This window comes from Schistocerca gregaria, chromosome X (assembly GCF_023897955.1).
Source record: "Schistocerca gregaria isolate iqSchGreg1 chromosome X, iqSchGreg1.2, whole genome shotgun sequence".
Taxonomy (NCBI): Eukaryota; Metazoa; Arthropoda; class Insecta; order Orthoptera; family Acrididae; genus Schistocerca; species Schistocerca gregaria.
The window spans coordinates 566585935-566606249 of record NC_064931.1 but is presented as its reverse complement, the minus strand read 5'-3'; the positions used below and the strand labels follow the sequence as shown (position 1 = coordinate 566606249).

At 42.0% G+C, this 20315-nt stretch overlaps 2 protein-coding genes across 3 annotated transcripts in view; both read left to right on the top strand.

Annotated features, from left to right (window-relative positions):
• LOC126298201 (transcription initiation factor TFIID subunit 4-like) overlaps positions 1-5254 on the top strand; it is a 264685-nt gene extending 259431 nt beyond the window's left edge. Inside the window, exons 2-4 of the mRNA XM_049989507.1 lie at positions 3449-4091; positions 4227-5121; positions 5229-5254. Of these exons, the coding sequence (XP_049845464.1) occupies positions 3449-4091; positions 4227-5121; positions 5229-5254 (1564 nt within the window). The remainder of the gene's footprint in view (positions 1-3448; positions 4092-4226; positions 5122-5228) is intronic.
• Positions 4391-20315, top strand: part of LOC126298442 (rho guanine nucleotide exchange factor 17) — a 950787-nt gene continuing 934862 nt past the window's right edge. For both annotated transcript variants that reach the window (XM_049989771.1, XM_049989770.1), the window contains exon 1: positions 4391-6446. In XM_049989771.1, coding sequence (XP_049845728.1) covers positions 5301-6446 — 1146 coding nt within the window. In that variant the 5' untranslated portion in view covers positions 4391-5300. The remainder of the gene's footprint in view (positions 6447-20315) is intronic.

Sequence of the window (20315 nt, the reverse complement as noted above, 5' to 3'; positions counted from 1 at the left end):
AAGCATGTATTCGATTATGTTGCGCAAACACAGAAATAAAATTGCATTCAGTAAAACTAGCGTGTTGTACTCTGGATAAAAATTATAGGTTTACTAGCAAATTTATGTGCTTTAAAACACGGCGTGTTGACACGAAGGATGAAACATCACAGCTGTCCAAAATCTTTCTGTAGTTAATGAATGCAGACCAATATATATCAGTAATTATATATGTTTCAAGTCAGTGGCGCTATCTGGGATTGAATATTTACCTCAAGAAGTTCGTCGGCTCGTCATTATCTCTAATCCTCTATCTGAGAAGTTCCTGTGCATTAAATGGGACAATGTGATAAATTTCTTGTGATCAAATATTTCTTAGTATCTGCAGCAATGAAAACAGACCACAGTGTTGTTCCTGCCATCATGAACTAATCGTCTCTCATTTGCACAGTGACTTTTTTTTACGCTGAACAGCGAAAGGGCGTAGGAGGAATGTAACTTTTTTTTTTTTTTTTTTTTTTTTTTTTTTTTACAGCACAGTTCCCTGCTCCAGTCTCCTTTTAATAACAACGCTTATTTTGCCACTACGAATTTCGACAGTGTGCTACATTCATCAGGTGCCTTTCTACTTATTATTGATTACTTATCTGAATAAATTTGACATAAGTGCGATGTTTTTACTGTTTTGTTAATGACAGTGGGATTAGGTGACGAAGTTCCGTTGGTTTTGTCAAGAAATCCAGAAAGTTTTTATGTGCTACAGTCAACAAAATTTTGTACTGTTATGTACCAGTCGCAGACCTCCATACGCTAAATACAGTTCCATAAAATCTGGATAAATTTAATTAAACAATAATTATTGATCTTAGTCGCGATTGTAGAATGATGTCAGTGTTATTTCGCGTTTTAAAGGTGAGCAGTTGTGACAGAGGGAATGGAAAAATTGTTTCATCGTGCAGTTTACTTCTGCGGATGTTGAAGCCAAGTAATTCGCTACTCTCGTTGTTCAAATTACCTTCCATTAGGAAACTGTAAGGCGCCCAGCGACTGTGATATGACTTTTGAAATGATAGACAACAGCAATAACTAACCACACGACTTTGTAGTTAACGTATATAAGAACACAGCTAATAAATACAAAAATAAGATGGCTACTTACAATAATATAGTTCCAAAAGAAAATACTAAATTTGTTAGTCTACCTCACTATGAAAAAACGAGAACAAGGATTGCAACTGCCGTTAGAAACTATAATGTGAGAGTACCTTTTGGAATCACAAATAATCTAGGATGTATTTTGCAACATATTGTAGACACAAAGAGTTTATTTCATGCTTCCTTAGTTTATAAAATGATTACCCAGACTATGGGGCCTGTTACGTTGGCCGAATGGGAAGGAGGCTGGAAATTAGGTTTGGAGAACACATTGCGTTCGAAAGAAAAGATGTCACGGAGAGATCGAGAATGGCTGCACATTAACTTACGGTATTTTTCGCCATCAATAAATTATTCAGTAATACCTCGTCACGGCGATTAGAAAAAGAAAAGAAAGAGTACAAGAGAAAAAATATTGAAATCAAATCAACTCCAATATTCACAGCATACTTCTTGGTTCTCCTAGTGATTTGTAAATATTTTACGTAAATTTTTTTATGAAACTGATGTTACGTAAGCTTTTTAATGACTAACAAAACAACTGGCTCACAAGGAATGAATGTGGAATTTCTACATCTGCTAATGTTAATTGTTAAATGTAGCAGTAAGTTAGTACCGCAACGTCAATAATTTTACTTGCATTTTGTTTTATTTTATTCCTATGCCAATATTAAGTGTTATTAGGGACCATAGCTACTTTAATATGAAGCTTACGTGTTATGTATTTCATGTAGAGGGTACCATACAGCCAACCGACGTATTCTCTGCAAAGCCTAATATCATTACACAGTAGTCTTGAAGGAACTGTGACGGGAGGACGAACAATAGATTTAGACGTTTTAGAGCACGTAAAAAAAGCTCTGAAGTACTGGTATGCAAATTAATGTACAAACAGTATAGCTTATGTCATGAATTGCAATTTTTTATGCTATGCTCTGACTATGTACTTGCATTTTTAGCACTGACAATGGCTAGTTACTAGTCGAAATCTGGATCTGCGTTAATAAAGCTAGAAAGGAAACGACGACTGGTTTCTGCTGTCTATCATTTCGAAACTCACATTGTTTAAATATTAAGATGTTAAAACGAATTGATTAAGTCGTCTGTTTTAACATCATATTAAAGAGTCACGGTAATGGGAATTTCGTAAGTTTTTTGTACCTTTTTTCTGCACTGTAAGACTTCTGTTCTCTCTGTGTAGTTGGAAAGGCATTTATTTTGTTAAGTTATCGACAGTTACTGTTGTGATTACGTTGTGACAGTCTGCACATCGCAATTTAATGATTGAAATTTGAAAATATGAATCTATCTTTCTAGAAACTCACTACCCATTGTACCCTACCTCATTAACCGTGTAACTGTGCCACATCAATTACGTATTTCTTACTAAAAATGTTATTCTTTCAGGAATGATTTCTGCAGTAGCTGTTTTTAACGCAAGGAAGTGGGAAATCTGAAAAGTTTGTGGGTGTGGGAGACACATTTTGTTGCTGTAATTATTTTGAATCAGTAGCAGAAATGAGAACTTACAACATGCTTCTGAATGAGCGTGTAAAAATTCAAAAACAAGACTTTTTCGTTATGCAAATTATTCTTTTATACATCAGGGACGCTGATCATCATAAAATATTCACATTATCGTTTCTGTATCTAATGAATTCGTCGTCGACGGGATGTTAAACCCTAACGTTCATATTTTCTATTTACATTATCGTTATCGGTACCTTATTGCCATCGACTGAAGTGCAATATTCGCATAAAATGTTTCGTGTAAAGCTACAGAATATAGTTCTGTGTACAAGAACGTTCATTTAAAAGTTTCCTTTTAGTTCGGCGCAAGCATCTTTTTACGAATATTCCACGTCTGTCGGTGGCAGTAACATGCTGAAACCGGAATTGTAAATATTTTATAACAGTCAGCGATCGTGACTTGGAAAGAAAGTACCGAAAACGAAAGTGGGTAACCTACTGATGTTCTATCAGTACTTTCGAAGATTAAGTAGGGAATGAAAAGCCTAAAAGTTCTAATCATTGATCTATCAATCACATACTATTCAAGTCTTAGTTGTTTGGCGTAGAGACACGACTTCTCCCACGAGTACGATGTGTGTAACCGAGGTAGTTGCTCTATTATTTCGAAGTTCCCTCGTCAGTTACAAATTATTATAGAGACGACTAGAGCCCCGGCAGGTGATTTCGGCAACATTCGCTTCGCTTAGCATAAAATACCGACTACAGTTAAGTGAACCGTAATTAATGAAAGACTGTGAACTGAAGTGTTTTGTCGAGTGTGAGTCGACCACGTGTGTTGCAGGTGCGGGGGCACGTACTCTCTGGCGTGCGCGCGTGTCTCCGTGTCGCCGGTGGGAGGCAGCCACGCGGCGAACGACGCGCCGCCCCGCGGAGGCGCGCCAAACAACGAGGCGGACTGCTGCTGCGGAGTGGCGCAGCTGTTGCACTCCCGGATCCCCACAGCCACCGACACGGCCGCTATTAATAGGCGCGCCGGTATCTTTAGCCGCATAAATAGTAGCGAAGCGGCGCGCGCTCAGCCAGTGTCGGATCTGCAGCCTCGCGTCTACCGGTCGACGTTCGAATGGTCGCGCCTCGGTGAGGCGGGCGCCGTCGCCGTCGCCACCGCCCCCGCCCCCGCCGCCCCCAGCGCGCGGCGCGTCGCCGTGCGGACCAAGCCGCAGCTCCCCGCGTCCCTGCGGCCGCCGGCCACCTGCACCTCTGCCCACGCCGCCCTCGACGTGGCCGACGACGAGCAGCCGCGGCCCGGCGCCGCGCGCCGCAACGCGCTGGACCGGCTGCAGCGCTTCCGGCTGGAGCGCTCTGGCCGGAGGAGCCCCGCCCCCTCCACCCCCGCCTCGGCCACCACCGCCGCCGGCAGTGCGCACGCGCAGAACCCGAGCGCGGCCCCGCCCCCCGCCCCTCCGCCGCACCGCAAGAAGCCGGCGCGCACTAGCGACAAGACGGAGCGCCTGCGGGAGCTCACCGAGAAGCTCAAGGGTGGCGAGCGCAGGCCGCCTCCGCCCCCGCCGCCGCCGCCGCCGCCACCCCCGCCCCCGCCGCCGCCCTTGCCACCACAGCGTACCAAGCACGCCAAGGCGGCCACCGCCGCCCCCTCGACACTCAAGCAACTGCCCGTCCCCGTTACCGCGGAGGAGAAGCCGGCAGCGTCCTCGCCCGAGGACGATATCTTCAACTGTGTTAACTTGCGCTTGCCGAAACCCGAACCCCGCACCATCGTCGGGTCCTACATCCAGAGAAGCATCCCCATAAGGAGCGCGTCCTTCTCGCAGGTGGACTTCTCGCCGTCGGACGGGAAGTATATCCGGTGCGTGGCGCGCGCCAGCCCGTACGCGTCGCCAGCTGCGGCACCGCCGCCTGCGGCTGTACCACCTCCGACGGCGGCAGGTGGTTCCCTGACGCTGCCGCGCAAGCGAGCGCCAGCTGCCGACCTAGCCGTGCCCTCTACCGAAGAGCAAGTCGCGGGAGGCTCCACTCCCTCCGTAGACTCGGCCGTCGGCTCCGACGAAGGCCTCGTCGCCCCCACCTCGACGATATCTTGCGGTAAGCCGCCTGACGGTACCGCCTCGTCCGAGGCCTCGCACAAGCCGTCCGGAGCGCGGTCTCTGACGTATCCACTACCGAGGAGGGGCTCGCGATCCGACGACGACATTCCCTTCACGTCCATCGACGGCAACGGGCTAAAGAGCCTGCTGTGCACTCCATTGAGCTCCTGCGCCGTCCGAGAGCTGCCCGAAGTCGCCGAGGAGAGCGAAACGTCACTGACCGACAGCGGCGTGGCGGCCAACGTTAGCGAGTTAGGAGATAAGCAGCACCCAGATACGCCGCCCGCGCCCGACACGTCCGCTCCCACAGCTGACGCGGATGCGGACGCGGCCTGCCACCAATCGATCGGAACCGAGCCGTCCGTTACCGACGAACACCGAGAACTACCTGACGCGTCTGGCGACGTACGCGAGTATACGGCGCACGTAGTGTCCAAGACCGTCGAGTATGCCAAAGCGCACGACCAAAACGACGGAGAACTCGAGGATTACGAGAACTGCGAGTACGCTTTTCAGAAATGCTACGAGGACGATTCCGGTGAAATCTTGGAATACTTCAAGGATCCCGACCGAGAGGTTGCCGAAAAGATGGAAACGAGAACGCTATTAGACGACAGCGAAACGGCCGAGCGACCTAGCGCTAGAGAAACTGAGGGCGACACCGCCGAGTCCGATACGGGATCGGGTCCAGTTTTCGTGGCGCAGTGGCCGAAAGAAAAGGCCGAATATCGAGACGTGGGGACGGACAGTCCGACATCGGCCGTAAGAATCAGTTTGCAACCTTCTAGTCACAAAAGGGGCCGGTCGGAGGGCGAGATTACGCTCGGCCGAAGACAGGTCTGCTACACGCCGCCGCCCACGCCCCCGCGCGAGAGGGAAGAGGCGGCGTCCGCACAGCGGTCCAGCGCTGACGTCAGCTCGGACGCGGTGGAAGGGAGCGCGCAGCGGCAGCAGCAGCAGCAGCAGCAGCGGCGCCAGCGCACGCTCCAGCACGAAGACGACGAAGAGTGGAGGCCGGCGGCGCCGGCGCCGGCGCCGACGCGTCCGCAGCTCACCTGCCAGAGCTCCGAGGAGAGGGAGGAGCCCCGGGGGTGCAAGGCCCACCCCCTATATAGGGCGGACAGCCTGTCGGAGGGCGACAGCGACCAGGGCGGCAGCGGCGGACGCCGACACACAGCGTCACCGGCCACCTTCCTCGCCGACATGTCCGACTCCGACGGCGCGCGCTCGCGCAGCCCGCAGCCACCGCGCCGCTACTCCAAGCGGCCGCTGCGCGGGCCCTACGGCCAGATGCTGGAGGCCGAGATGCAGAAGCCGGAGCCGCGCATCCACTCCAGATTCCACTGCAGCGAGGACCTCAAGTTCCTGGAGGAGCTGGCGGGTCCGCCGAGCGCCGGGCCGTCGCGCGCGCCCACGGTCCAGTCTCTGGACGAGCCTCAGGTGCACCGGCCGCGGCCCGCCGCCCGCGCCGCCCCTGCTGCCGCCCCTGCTGCCGCCGCGGCGTCGCCCTCGCCGTCGCCCTCGCCGTCGGCGTCGCCCGCTCCGCGCCCCGCCGCGGCACAGCCGGCAACCGGCGCCAGGCGCAAGGTTAGCGGCGGCACGCCGCCCTGCCACCAGCGCACCGCCTCCAGCCCGTCGCAGCTCGAGGGCGGCCAGCGCCGCCGCCACCACGCACTCGCCGATCTGCTCGCCGAGGGGCACGACCGCATCTACGCGGCCCCACAGCAGCTAAAGGTAGTCCACCACACCGTACCTCTACTGTCCGTCACCAGACACATTACGAATAATCATTTACACATTATTATTATTATTATTATTATTATTATTATTATTATTATCAATGATGAACAAAGACAGACTCCGTCTGCCTCTCTATCTATGTTTACCCGTATTAGCGATTTTAACATCTGTTACAGGTTATCTTCAGATCTGTACCTGATAAAAAAGGGAAAGGAGATGATACTACAAAGCTGATATTGTTGCCGCATAAAAACACGTGCGGTGGCAATATATAAATATATATGATCGTAAAGCATTCGTACCTAATGAGTGTCAATAACAGTTCGTCAGCAGGGCGAGGATTTTGTTAGAAGTAGACAGCTTGCGCAAACTGAGCTCTAATGAAACTTGTTTACATCGTGACGTGGCTGACTCCCTCGTATAATAAAAGTCACCTTCGTTATAAATTAAAATTTTTAAGTAAAAGCCTAACAAAGTAAAGGTTAAAAATACGTATACTTAAAATGTTACGATGAGTACGTATAATTATTACTCAAAAATTAAAAAAATATCTGACGCCCGTAGTCTGAATATACATAAAAAAAAGTGATCGAGGCGGAGTCAGTCATCATTATTACACTAAAAGCAGTCGCGGTGTCCTCAAACATCCAAAATTTCAAAATTGTGGTGTATAATTATTACTTATTCACTCATTTTTACATGGTAACAGTTTAAACAACGTGTTACTGCCAAGTTAATTATGTTCTCAAAGGTCCTGAGCAACTTTCTAGCATGTCTACAGTAGAACTGCCTTTTGCAGCTGCAAACAGAGCGATGGATACAATGTAGAATTTTCAAGGCAACCGGGATCACACTTGCGCCGTGTTATCCGCATAAGTCGTAGTTGTGCTCCTCAGCAGCCTCCATTATCAAACATGCGTCGTTCACTGTTGATATATTTACAGTTATGAATTAACGATTATTTATTTATATTTACTTATCGTTATTATTATATTGTTACTGTTGTTGTTGTTACTGTTAACTGGCTCGCTCTACGGGGCACTGATACGATTGTAACTGACAAAAAAAACTTGTCACTATGTTTAACTATGGCCTACGAGAACCTGAACGAGCTGCTGTGCAGATGCTCAGTACAACTGCTTCTACAGCTGCTAACAGGGCGAAGAATGTAGTTTTAGGTCCTGTACCTCCTTCAGAGTATGTTTCACCATAACGCTCAAGTCCGATATTATTATTATTATTATTATTATTATTATTAGTTTCTCCATGTTCGGAGGATACTGATTCCGTAACCGTTCGTTCACTTAATGAAAACTAGCTTACGCTTCTAAAGAGAACTTTATTAAGGCCACGACCGATTTCGGACTTCACATCAGGCAGTTTTCAAGTGGATTTGACAATTGTGATGTAAAGAAGCAACGTGAAGTATGCTTTGATTTGAAGTTGCCTCTCTACAGCACAGTCTTCCAGAGTCCTCTTGAAAATGGCTTGATGTAAAGACCTAAACCATTCATGGAATTAGTACAGTTCTTACTAGAAACTGGAGCGGCTTCTCATTTATTACTATTATTGTTATTATTAACATTCACGAGCAATGAATGCTCTTCGTTGCACAATGAACAATAACTAGGAAAGTGAATACGAAATCTGCTGGTAAGTCGCAAGAGTAATACAAATCCAGATGTTACCGAGTCCTTTATTGTGCTCATGACGCGTTTCAGTCATAGCCCATCAAATGAACTGGTAACAAATAATAAAGAGAAGTGCAAATAATATATCACACAATACGGTTCCACCAAAGAAACGACGTTATATAAATCTCAAATGAAATCAGTTGTACACCATTCAAAAGAACATAAGTACATTCCATCTAAGATCAATATGTGCATTCACAAGGACGTTGAATAATGTACGTAGAAATGCCAAGCTAAACACGTGCTGGCGTAAGCAACAAGTAGACCTAACCAGTAGCTGACGACAGTTACAGCGTCAAGGCACCGCTAACAGAGCCATAACGTAAGTTCATATCACTTGAGCGTAGCACTTCTGATGACCTGTAAAATCCAAATGTTAATATAAAATAATAAAGGCTCAGCCAGCTAATGTGCAAGAAGGCTATTGTAAAAACAGTATAATAGTACAAGACATTCCATTTACGTCATATGGAACCACATTCGGTATGATTTGTTCAAAATTTCAGTAGAGGGCGTCACATTCAATACAAAGTTAATTAAATAATAATTTTCCAATAAAAGAAAATTAATTAAAATAATTATTTCGTTTTTACCAGCACAGCCGTGCAAAAAAGTCAACTGTAAAACACAATGCAACATTGCAGGTTTCATAAAACAAGTATACTGTTAGATGTAATTTTTGCGTTTGCAATATGACTCAAGAAAAGTAGTTCGCCAATAAAATGACATACGGTCATTAAGAATTCCATAAAACGTAGAGGAAGCTAAAAAAAAGAATAGCTGCCTGGAGACTATTATTGTGTTTTCCTACCCACAAGTAAATCGCTGAAGAAAACAAAGGAACACATACGACTGCTTGAAGTCTGCTCATTTTTTATAACTTCTGGATTCACCTGAATACCATAGCTTTATTACCAAAATGTACATGTTATCAATGACTTACTTGTGTGTAAGAAAAAACAATAAGAGTCCACATCTGGATGTTCTATTTTTTTCTTTTTCTATGTTTCATGTAATTCTTAATGAATACACGTAATTTTATTAGCGAACTGCTTTTATTAAGTCACTCTGAAAATGCAAAAATGACATGTGACAGTACGTTTGTTCTATGAAACGTGCACTATCGCATTTTGTTTTAATGTTGGCTTTCTTGCACAGCTGTGCTGGTAAAAACGAAATAATTATTTTAATTAATTTTATTTTATAGACAAATGAATATTTTAACTAACTTTGAAGAGGATGTGATGCCCTCTAATGTAATTATGAACAAATTATATCGAATGTGGTTCTGTATGACGGTGTTGTAATGTCTTGTATTGTTATACTGGTTTTACAATTGATCTTCTTGCACGTTAGAGCTGACCCAGCTTTTATTACTATATATTAACATTTGGATTTTACACGTGATCAGAAGTGCTGCCCTCAAGTGCTACAATCTTACGTTGTGACTTTGTTAGCAGTGCCTTGACACTGTAACTGTTGTCAGCAACTGGTTATGTCCACTTTTTGTATACGACAGCACATATGTTGCTTGACATTTGTACGGACATTATTCAACGTCCTTGTCAATGAATATAATGATCTTAGATGGTACTTATTATGTTCTTCAAAAGGGTTTACAATTAATTTCGTTTGAAATTCATATAACCCCATTTCTTGGATAAAGCTTTATTGTATGATGTCATTATTTGCTCTTCTCTTTATTATTTGTTACTAGATCATTAGATGATGAGCTGTGCCCGAAACGCGTAGTGAACACAATGAAGAATTCAATACCATCTGGATCTGTATTACTTTCACGACTTAAGAGCATTTTTAAAGTTTTCTACTTTGACAGTTATTGTTAGTATGGTCGCACATTTCTACCCGAGCTTCAGGCCCTATTTACAACAAAGAAAAATACCTTGCCACCCTACTTCTCAGAAATAGTTTCCCAGTCTCTACACTGCCTAAAGTTTTCGAAACCACCTTTAATATTATCAGTGTATCAAAGATGTGGGAATGCAATACATCCTCTACCGGTAGGACTCTCTTCAGTCATTTTCTTCATGGCATCATAAACTTCGTCAGTGTTTAGTGTTCTTTGATCGTTAGTATTGCTGTGTCATATCGGCCCAAAAACATAAATTTTGTGTTCAAATTCTCTTAGCTTTTATTTTCAGAAAATGATGCCGCACTCCTCGTAAATGTTTGGAGAACTTCATGATTGCTGCCAAGAGATACTGATGAGATTTCTTTATTGAACAACCAGTAACGGTCCACAGACTATCATCTGGTTCGTAAACGTATTTCCAACATCGTATTGGTCCTTATAAAATCATTGGTGCCAGATAAAAAATCCATGAGTTCGTCACTGTTGTCGCATAGTAATATACATTACATCGTCAATTATAAACTGTGCAATTATTCATTTTACAGTCGGCACTAGCGCTAGGGACGGAAGCATTCTAGATTTGTATGTGCAAATGCTATGTAAATGCTTTTATGAACTTAAAGATGGTTTGTGAGCCGAAGCTGTTTGTCAAATAAAAAAAAAAAAAGAAATAACAGCAGCTCTTGGTGGCAATCTTGAAGTTCTTCATTCTCAGTTTGACTTTTTTTTCAGAAGTCCATGTTTCAGATGCGAGGCTTAAAAGTCATTCAATTATTGTTTTATATATATATATATATATATATATATATATATATATATATATATATATATATATGTGTGCAAGTTAGAGTTCCTAGACAGTAACATACCTTTAAAATTCAATGCCTTAGTAACATGTGTCAGGTTTTACAAATTTTGATTGTTTTCTTGCTCATACTGAGCGACAGGGGCCATCTGTAAATATTCAACCTGAACCATTTGTAAAATATTTATTTACGATGACCGGTTTCAGTAAACAGAATTACCATCATCTGATCTATGAGTAGTGTACATAAAGTGTAAAGCAGTGTATAAAAATAGCTTACAATGTCATAAATGTAATCCGTGCAGTGAATTTCTATTATTATACATACCTCGATGAAGATTAATACAAGAGCCAAATTAGAGCTATAAGTGTTCTCCATATATTACGTAGCCGGATAGTTGACGTAAGATGCGGTGGCATGTCAAAGCGGAAACCAAAATTTATGACACGTTTCGTCATGTGCTCCCGTTACATGTTACAGGTCACAGAGAGCAACACTGATGCAGGATCGCCAGTCAATTGACGCGCAGCGACAGTTAGCATATAACATGTTAGTACCCCTAGAGGTCGCTTATTTATTCATGTCATTGCAAATATACGTATGTAATTTTAATAAAATTGCGGTAACTGGCATACAGTTATAAAAATTTTTGTAACAGGTAGAAGCTAAAATGTTTTGTAGTACAGCAAGAGCATACGCAAGCATAACTGGTATAAAAGTATAATTTTATAAAACAAATAACAACCAAAATATTTTCTACACACGTAAATAGCATCGGTAACCATGCAGAGGTAAAGCACTAAGTCAAAAGAGCAACATGTCGTAAAGATTACGGCCCAAGTCATATTTCGAAATGCTGTCTATATACAACTTCAGATACAAAACAAATTAATCGATCAGTAACATCTATTGACAGTACGCTTGCACAACAGAAACCTAGAAGATGACGAGAGTGCACAGCATAGAACACTATATATAGCTCATTACGTAGGTGACGAAGAGGAAATGTCTTCGGTATATCCTTGTTGTGATGAACGCATTACTGTAGGTCATCTATGCGAGAAAACCTGGCAGCCCGAGGTCTACGTATGATTGTGGACTCTCAGAAACCGTTACAAATATAAAACGTTACAATATCAAAACCAAAATAGTAATGCTATATCAGCAGTGGCAGGGACCATTCACTAAGACAATAAAAGATTTAGATAAAACAGAAATGAGCTATGGATCGCGTGGTATACTTTACATTATCGTTACCTTAGAGCTGAAAGTCACCTTGTTTCACCTGGTTTAAGGAGGACTGCGCGTGAACTAATCGTTTTACTGTGACATTTATGTGCGTACATCGTATAATTTGTCCTTGTTCATATCCCCGGGCAATATATTGCTTACCTAAACCTCATACTTAAGACGAAGTTCCTATTTTATCTAAACCTTTTAGTGTCTCAGTGGATGTTCCCTGTCACTGCTGCCATATTATTGTTTTGATTTTGAGATTGTATTGATTTTCCTTTGTAACGGTCGCTGAGAACCGACAATCATAACTAGACCTCGGGTTACGTATCATATAGCTCATTATGTAGGTGACGAAGAGGAAATGTCTTCGGTATATACTTGTAGTGATGAACGCATTGCTGGAGGTCATCTATGCGAAAAAGCCTGGTAGCCCGAGGGCTACGTATGATTGTGGACTCTCAGCAACCGTTACAAATATAAAATGTTACAATATCAAAACCACTAAAAGTAAATACCGAACACATACATAGTGAGCTACGTATGGCGCTTTGTGCTGTGAAATCTCGTCGTCTATTAGGTTTCTGCTCTGCAGCCTTATTGTCAATAAATGTTACTGTGCGATTTGTCTTGTATCTGAAGTTTTATATAGACAGGATTTTGAAATACGACTTAGGTTGTAGTCCTAACAACATGTTGTTCTTTCGATTTCGTGCCTTACCTCTGCATGGTTACGGATGCTCCTTATATGTGTTAAAAGTATTTCGGCTGTTATCTGAGACTTTTAGACCAGTTACCACATTTTCTGACTTCTTGTTTTACCTGTTTCACCTCTATATGTTTGCGTACCCTCTAGCTGTTCTACAAAATATTTCAGCTTTTACCTGTCACAAAAGTTTTATAATTGTACACCAGTTACCACAATTTTATTAAAATGACATATGTGTATTTACAGTTGACAATGACATGAAAAACAAACGATCTGTAGCGGCAATAACATGTCGCCTAATAACTGTCGCCGTGCGACAGTTCAGTGGCGACTCTGTATCAGTGATGTACTCTGTGACTTGTAATACATGACGGATTTCCTTGACGAAACATATTGTAAATAATGATTTTCAATTTGGTATGCCAATGCTTCTTAGATCAACTATCCGACTAAGTCAGATCTGGAGTGCATTAGCAGCTCTAATGGATTTGTGTAATAGTAATAATTATAATAATTCACTCTGTGTATTATATTTACGGCAGTGTACGTTATTTTTTTTAAATCTGGTGTGGTTGGTTGGTTGATTGGGGGAGGGGACCAAACAGCTAGGTTATCGGTCTCATCGGAGAAGGGAAGAATGGGGAAGGAAGTCCCCCGTGCCCTTAGGAAGAAACCATCCCAACATTTGCCTGAAGCAATTTAGGGAAACCATGGAAAACCTAAATCAGGATGACGAGGGTTGGAACCGAATGCGTGTCTACAGTGAATCTGATATGCTTTACACTTTATGTACACTGGTCAAAGATCAGACGATGGTAGCTCTGTTTACTGACACCGGTCATCGTAAATAAAGGTTTTACAAATGCGATCTTCGCTGAGAAGTTATCTTCTTTCAAATCTTGATTGGATTCCGGCTTTAATAGGGTCTTCAAGACGTCAGTGAGGTGTCAAGATTAGCTTTTGCAAAACTTGTGTCGTTAATATTTAGTGCATTATTACTTGCCAGGTGTCGAGTTAATGTGAAGTACATTATTTGATCTGTATTCATCTGAAGACCCATACATTTAGTAGCATTTATTAGTTGTGTTGTAAGGGCTTTTAATTCGTTTTAATTTTCAGTTAATAGAGCAATATCGTCAGCATGTGTTTATGCTTAAACATTGTTGTCACTCGACACAGATCTCACCTGTCGCCCGCCTCTGTAACTGAGGCCTCTGTCGCAAAGTAGTAACATAGTGGCATCGCATTGTTGGGCTGGAATGTATTTTCATCACAACTGTTGTGAGACAAAGGAATAAGGGTTGTGACGACGTATAGTTTGTGAACATCAGACTGTGAAAAAATGTAGTATATTAAATTACAGACCTCTTCACAATGCTTCATGAAGCGCGGACATTAAAATACTGTTGACCATAATTTTATTCTATAGGATACGCACAATAATTGGGTTTCATGCTCACTCTTCTCTCCCAAATTACCATCATTTATTTATTTACTAGCTGGTTCGTCAGATGTTGTGCTGTCCAATAAATTTGTTTGTGATTGTTTTGTGAATTTATGAAGAGCTATTGTAAAAATGTGAACGAAGTAAAAATGAGAAGAAAAAGTAGTTTTGAATGATCATTGTATCTGTTAACTATTGTGGCCATGGATATTAAATTTGAGAAAGACTACATTTAGAAGTACACCAGCGGGAAATTACACTGGTGAAATGCTGGAAAAGTGTGATGGGCCTGGAATGTGATCAACTTGGAACTATGAGGTTTTGTTGCAAGATTTCAGATCCTGTTGAAATCGTCAGAATTCCATGCCAACCAAATGATTTATTTTCTTCCATTGAATCTGAAATCACAATGAATCTCCAAGTGTTTTATTTACATTTCGACTCCGATTGCAAGATCTATGTTCAAGTTAATAATCAAAACAAGGAAATGCTTTGTTTCCGTTGGTCTGCTGGAACATAACTTCGTTCATTGCAATGTTTTGTCGTCTGGCGCGAACACTGAAAACATTCAAATGAGTTATTTCCGTCCCGGGAGCATAACGAGCAAAACAGAAAAATAAATCAACTAAATATGTCGTTCCTACCGTCAGTTAGCGTCGAGAGTGAACACAAAAATTATGGTTATTGCAGTTTAGCTGAATTTTCGGACTTCCGTTCGTAATTGTACGTTTCCTGAAAACTTTTTTGGAATCATATACCGAGCGGGGTTGAGCAGTGGTTAGCACACTGGACTCGTATTCATGAGGATGACGGTTCAAACCAGAGTCCGGCCATCCTGATGTAGGTTTTCGTGATTTCCCTAAAGCGCTTCGGGCAAATGCCGGAATGGTTCCTCCGAAAGGGCAGGGCCGACTTCCATCCCCATCTTCCCTAATCCGATGGGACCGATGGCCTCGCTGTTTGGTCCCCTCCCCCAAGTCAACCAACCATCCAACCAGAATCATAACGAACAAAACAAAAGAGAATTACGCATATCCATCATTCGAATGGTGAGATACGGTCTGTATATCATACAAAAATACCATAGAAAAGCACTTCCAGGTTTTACCAAATTTTCCACTTTTTTGGGAAACTTTCCCATATTTTCGTGTCCGGTAAATATTTTTGGGGTATCTCTAACATTCTGTTTTTAAACAAAATTAGACAAATCCGTCCATCCGTTCTCAATTGATGCGCACTTAATTTTCATTTATTTATATTGCTGTTTCGTCAAGGGCCGCCGTATTGAATCTTTGTTTCAGATTGTCTAATACATAAAGTGACTGTATATCACAAATCGAGTGCTCTACTGATTACTGTCATAAATTTTTTCCAACAAAGAGAAGTTGTTTTAAATAGCGTAATTATGCGATGAAATATGGTGTAATCTGTGTAATTGCGCCACCAGCTAAAGAAAGATAACTAAACTTCATCTGTATACTTCAAAATTATTTATGTTTCGGACAAGTTAACGCTTCGAATTTATTTCTATTTTGGACAAGTTCCGGGCTTGACAATCTCTTGTCGTGCATTCTAAGCTATGTGTGATCTACTCTGTAATTTATTCTGTATACCCTAGCTATTTTGTGTCATGCCACTATCGAGTATTCCTTAGTTCATGTGAGCTGCCACTATTGTAATTATAGCTATCAATTATTCACAATACTTGTTGCAACAATGGACAGACACTCAAATACCATTGGACCACATTTAACTGTAATTAAAAATATATTTTAATGTTCCTAATTACGTCGAGTAAATGCCATTTAACTATGTAAAGCATACATTTGACCCATAATTTTTGAACTTGTTACACACCTACTTCAAATTCACCAAAATGCCCACAGATTATTCGTCAGTCACTTGCCAAAAGGGCAAGAAGTTCAAGAACCTTTTTTTCCATTCAAGTCGATCACCTACACCGTTTAAATATAAAATTCAGCAAATATAACCTAATTAACACATATATAATTGACATTTTTATGAAAACTGCATGTCTTCTTCTATCTGATTCAATATTACATATAAAAAATTCCGTTTTAGTTGCAAATATAAGTTCTTAATTACCGAACTTTTATAAGGGATTGTTAATACGCATTGTTTAAATTCCAAATACGCAAAATACGCAGATTCTAAGTTATACTCTAGACGCCCACATCACAGTTACCTTTACTAACAGGGATACCACAAGGCAGTGGGATTTTTGTAATTTTTTATATTTATGGTTCGTGGAGTTCAGAACTCAAATATCAGCGTTCTATTTTGGAAAGTCGACGTACAGTTGCTTCCACTAATGACCATATCTCTGCGTTCCCTACAATGTTCTGAAAGGACACTGTCCCTTACGGCTACCATCAGTGGACGAACTAATAATATCTTCTCGAATGTCTCGACATATACATAGTCACAAATTTCTGAGCCCCGACTCTCAGTTTTACAACAGTGATTGGACCTCTGGACCATAGCCACTGATGACTTCAACCGCACGCTGACTTTAATCAACGCGATTTCCCTGATATCGTGGAATATACTATACATAAAATGCACGGCTACTACACTAGAGTCTAGACGCACGCATCACAGTTACACTATGTGATCGAAAGTATCCGGACACTCTCAAAACAGACGTGTTTCATATTAGCATTGTGCTGCCACCTACTGCCAGGTACTACATATCACCTAGCTCAGTAGTCATTAGACATCGTGAGAGAGCAGAATGAGGCGCTCCACAGAACTCGCGGACTTCGAACGTGGTCAGGATTGGTGTCACTTTCATACGTCTGTACACGAGATCTCCACACTCCAAAACATCCCTAGTTCCACTTTTTCCGATATGATAGTGAAGTGGAAACGTGAAGGGACATGTACAACACAAAAGCGTACGGGTAGACCTCGTCTGTTGACTGACAGAGACCGCCGACAGTTGAAGAGGGTCGTAATGTGTAATAGCAGACAGCTATCCAAACCATTACACATGAACTAAGAAATACTCGAGAGTGGCACGATACAAAATAGCTGGGGTATACAGAATCAGGATTCACTGCAACTACTATGACAGTTAGGTGGGAGGTGAGGAAACTTGGATTTCATGGTCGAGCGGCCGCTCATAAGCCACACATCACGCCGGTAAATGCCAAACGACCCCTCGATTGGTATAAGGAGCATAAACATTGGACGATTGAACACTGGAAAAGCGTTGTGTGGAGTGACGAATCACGGTAAACAATGTGGCGGTCCGATGGCAGGGTGTGAGTATGGTGAATGCCCGGTGAACGTCATGTGATAGTATGTGTAGTGCAAACAGCAAAATTCTGAGACGGTAGTTTTATGGTGTGGTCTTGCTTTTCATAGAGGGGGCTTGCACCCATTGTTGTTTTGTGTGTCACTATCACAGCACAGGCCTATAATGATGTTTTACACACCTTCTTACGTTCTTGCTTTCGACTGTTGAAGAGCAATTCGGGGATGGCTATAGCATCTTTCAATACTTTCTGTAGTTTCTGTTCATAATGCACGGCCTGTGGCGGAGTGGTTACAAGACAATGACGTCCCTGTAACGGTCTGGCCTGCACAGAGTCCTGGCCTGAATCCTATAGAACACCTTTGGGATGTTTTGGAAGCCGACTTCGTGACAGGCCTCACCGGCCGACATCGAGACCTCTCGTCAATGCAGCAGTCCTTGCCATTCCCCAAGAAACCTTCCAGCACCTGACTGAATGTATGCCTGCGAGAGTGGAAGCTGTCATCAAGGCTAAGGGTGAGCCAACACCATACTGAATTCCAGCATTACTGGAGAAGGGCGCCACGAACTTGTAAGTTATTTTCAACAAGGTGTCAGGATACTTTTGATCTCATGGTGTACCTTCAATAATAAAAAAACACTTTTTCCGATGTAATTTTCTTATATTTATGTTACATGAAGTTCAGAACCAAAATATCAGTCCGCAGAAGTATGTCGGTGCAACTCTAAAAAATACTCTAGAAAATCGATTTTGAAGCTTTTCGAGCATCTTTAATTCCCAGAACCATTTACGGCTCTTTAACAGGCCACATGACAATGTGGTAGAATTCCTACGTGCCATGTAGTTGGCCTAGGTTCGACTCCTGGCCGATGCAATTTTTTTTAATGTTCAGTGTTCTACTAGCACATCCGTGAGGGAAAAAATACACAAAGATGAGGGAATATCGGTAGTGATTGAGACTGGTAATCGCTGGATCGCTGTTTCGAATCTCATTTTGATTATTATTTTTTTCGTTTTTTCGTTCATTTCGAAAACCTTCGTCATTTAAATACAAAAATCAGAAAATTTATGCTAATTAATAGATATCTAATTGTCAGTTTTATTTAAAGTTCGCTTCTTGTTATTTCTAATTACATACTGCACACAAAAATCGAGTTTTCATTGCAAATATAAATTCTTAATTACTGAACTTTTATAAGAGATTGTTAATAAACAGCTTGTAACCGAATTGCGTGCTTATGGAATATAGTCTGGATTCGTGATTCTCTGTCAGAGAGGTCACAATTCGAAGTAACTGAGAGAAAGTCATCGAGTAAAACAGAAGTGATATCTGATGTTCCTCAAGGTAGTGTTATAGGTCCTCTGCTGTTCCTTATCTATGTAAACGATGTATGCGACAATCTGAGCAGTCGGCTTATGTTATTTGCAGATGATATCGTCGTTCATCATCCAGTAAAGCAATTTAGAAAACAATTTAGAAGAGATATCAGTATGGTGCGAAAATTGGCAAATGATCTTAAATAATGAAAAGTGTGAGGTCATTCACATGAGTGCTAAAAGGAATTCATTAAACTTCCGTTCTAAAATAAAGCAAACCAAATCTAAAGGCCGTAAATTCAGTTCAATACCTAGGAATTACAATTACTAACAATTTCAATGCCGGACGTTGTGGCCAAGTGGTTCTAGGCGCTTCAGTCCGGAACCGTGCTGCTACGGTCGCAGGTTCGAATCCTACCTCGGGCATGGATGTGTGTGATGTCCTTAGGTTAGTCAGGTTTACGTAGTTCTAAGTCTAGACTAGTGATGACCTCAAATGTTAAGTTCATAGTGCTCAGAACCATTTTAACCATTTTTGAACAATTTAAATGGGAAAGAACACACAGAAAATTTAGTGGAGACGGCGAACCCCAAAGACTGCATTATATTGGCAGATGCAACAGATCTTCTAAAGAGACTACCTACGCTCCATTTGTCCATCCTCTTTATGGAGTTCTGCTGCGCAGTGTCAGATCCTTACGTTATAGGATTAATGTAGTACATCGAGAAGTTCAAAGTGGGGCAGCACGTTTCGTATTATCGAGAAGTAGGGGAGGTAGTGTTACGGACGTGATACTGGATTTAGGGTGGACATCATTAAAACAAAGGCGTTTCTCGTTGCGGTGGGAGCTTCTCATGAAATTTCAGTTACCAACTTCCTCCTCCGAATGCGAAAATATTTTGTTCATTCTGACTTACATAAGAGTAACGATCATCATAATAAAATAAGGAAAATCGTATTTTGCACGGAGAGATATAGGTGTTAGTTTTTCCGGCGCGCTGTTCAAGATTGGAATAATAGAGAATTATTGTGAAGGTAGTTCGATGAACCCTTTCCCAAGCAGTTAAGTGAAATTTGAACCCTCTCCCAGGCAATTAAGTGTGGTTTGCAGAGTAGTCTTGTAGATGTAGATGTTCGAATTGAAAAAAAAAAAAAAAATTATTTTACGTTTCACGAAGATGCTGTTAGAATGTGAGCATTTGATTAAAAATTTACGTCGGCTCCACGGCTTGTAATACAACGTGGTCTGATAAAGTAGCAAGGGAGTACTCTACCACAGAGCCCCGTAGCCTTTCAAAAATGAATCTGACTTCAGGGTATTAAAGATGTTCGGATCGAGAATATTCGAGAGTTGCATAGACATGCTTTGAAACAAAGATATTTGAGTTTTGAACTTCATGTACAGGGAATTCTAAGTGACGAACCCACTTCCAAAAATTCTTATGTATTCAAGTACAAATACAAAATGAACAAGCTTTATACCAATGAAAAGAGGAAGTTTCAAA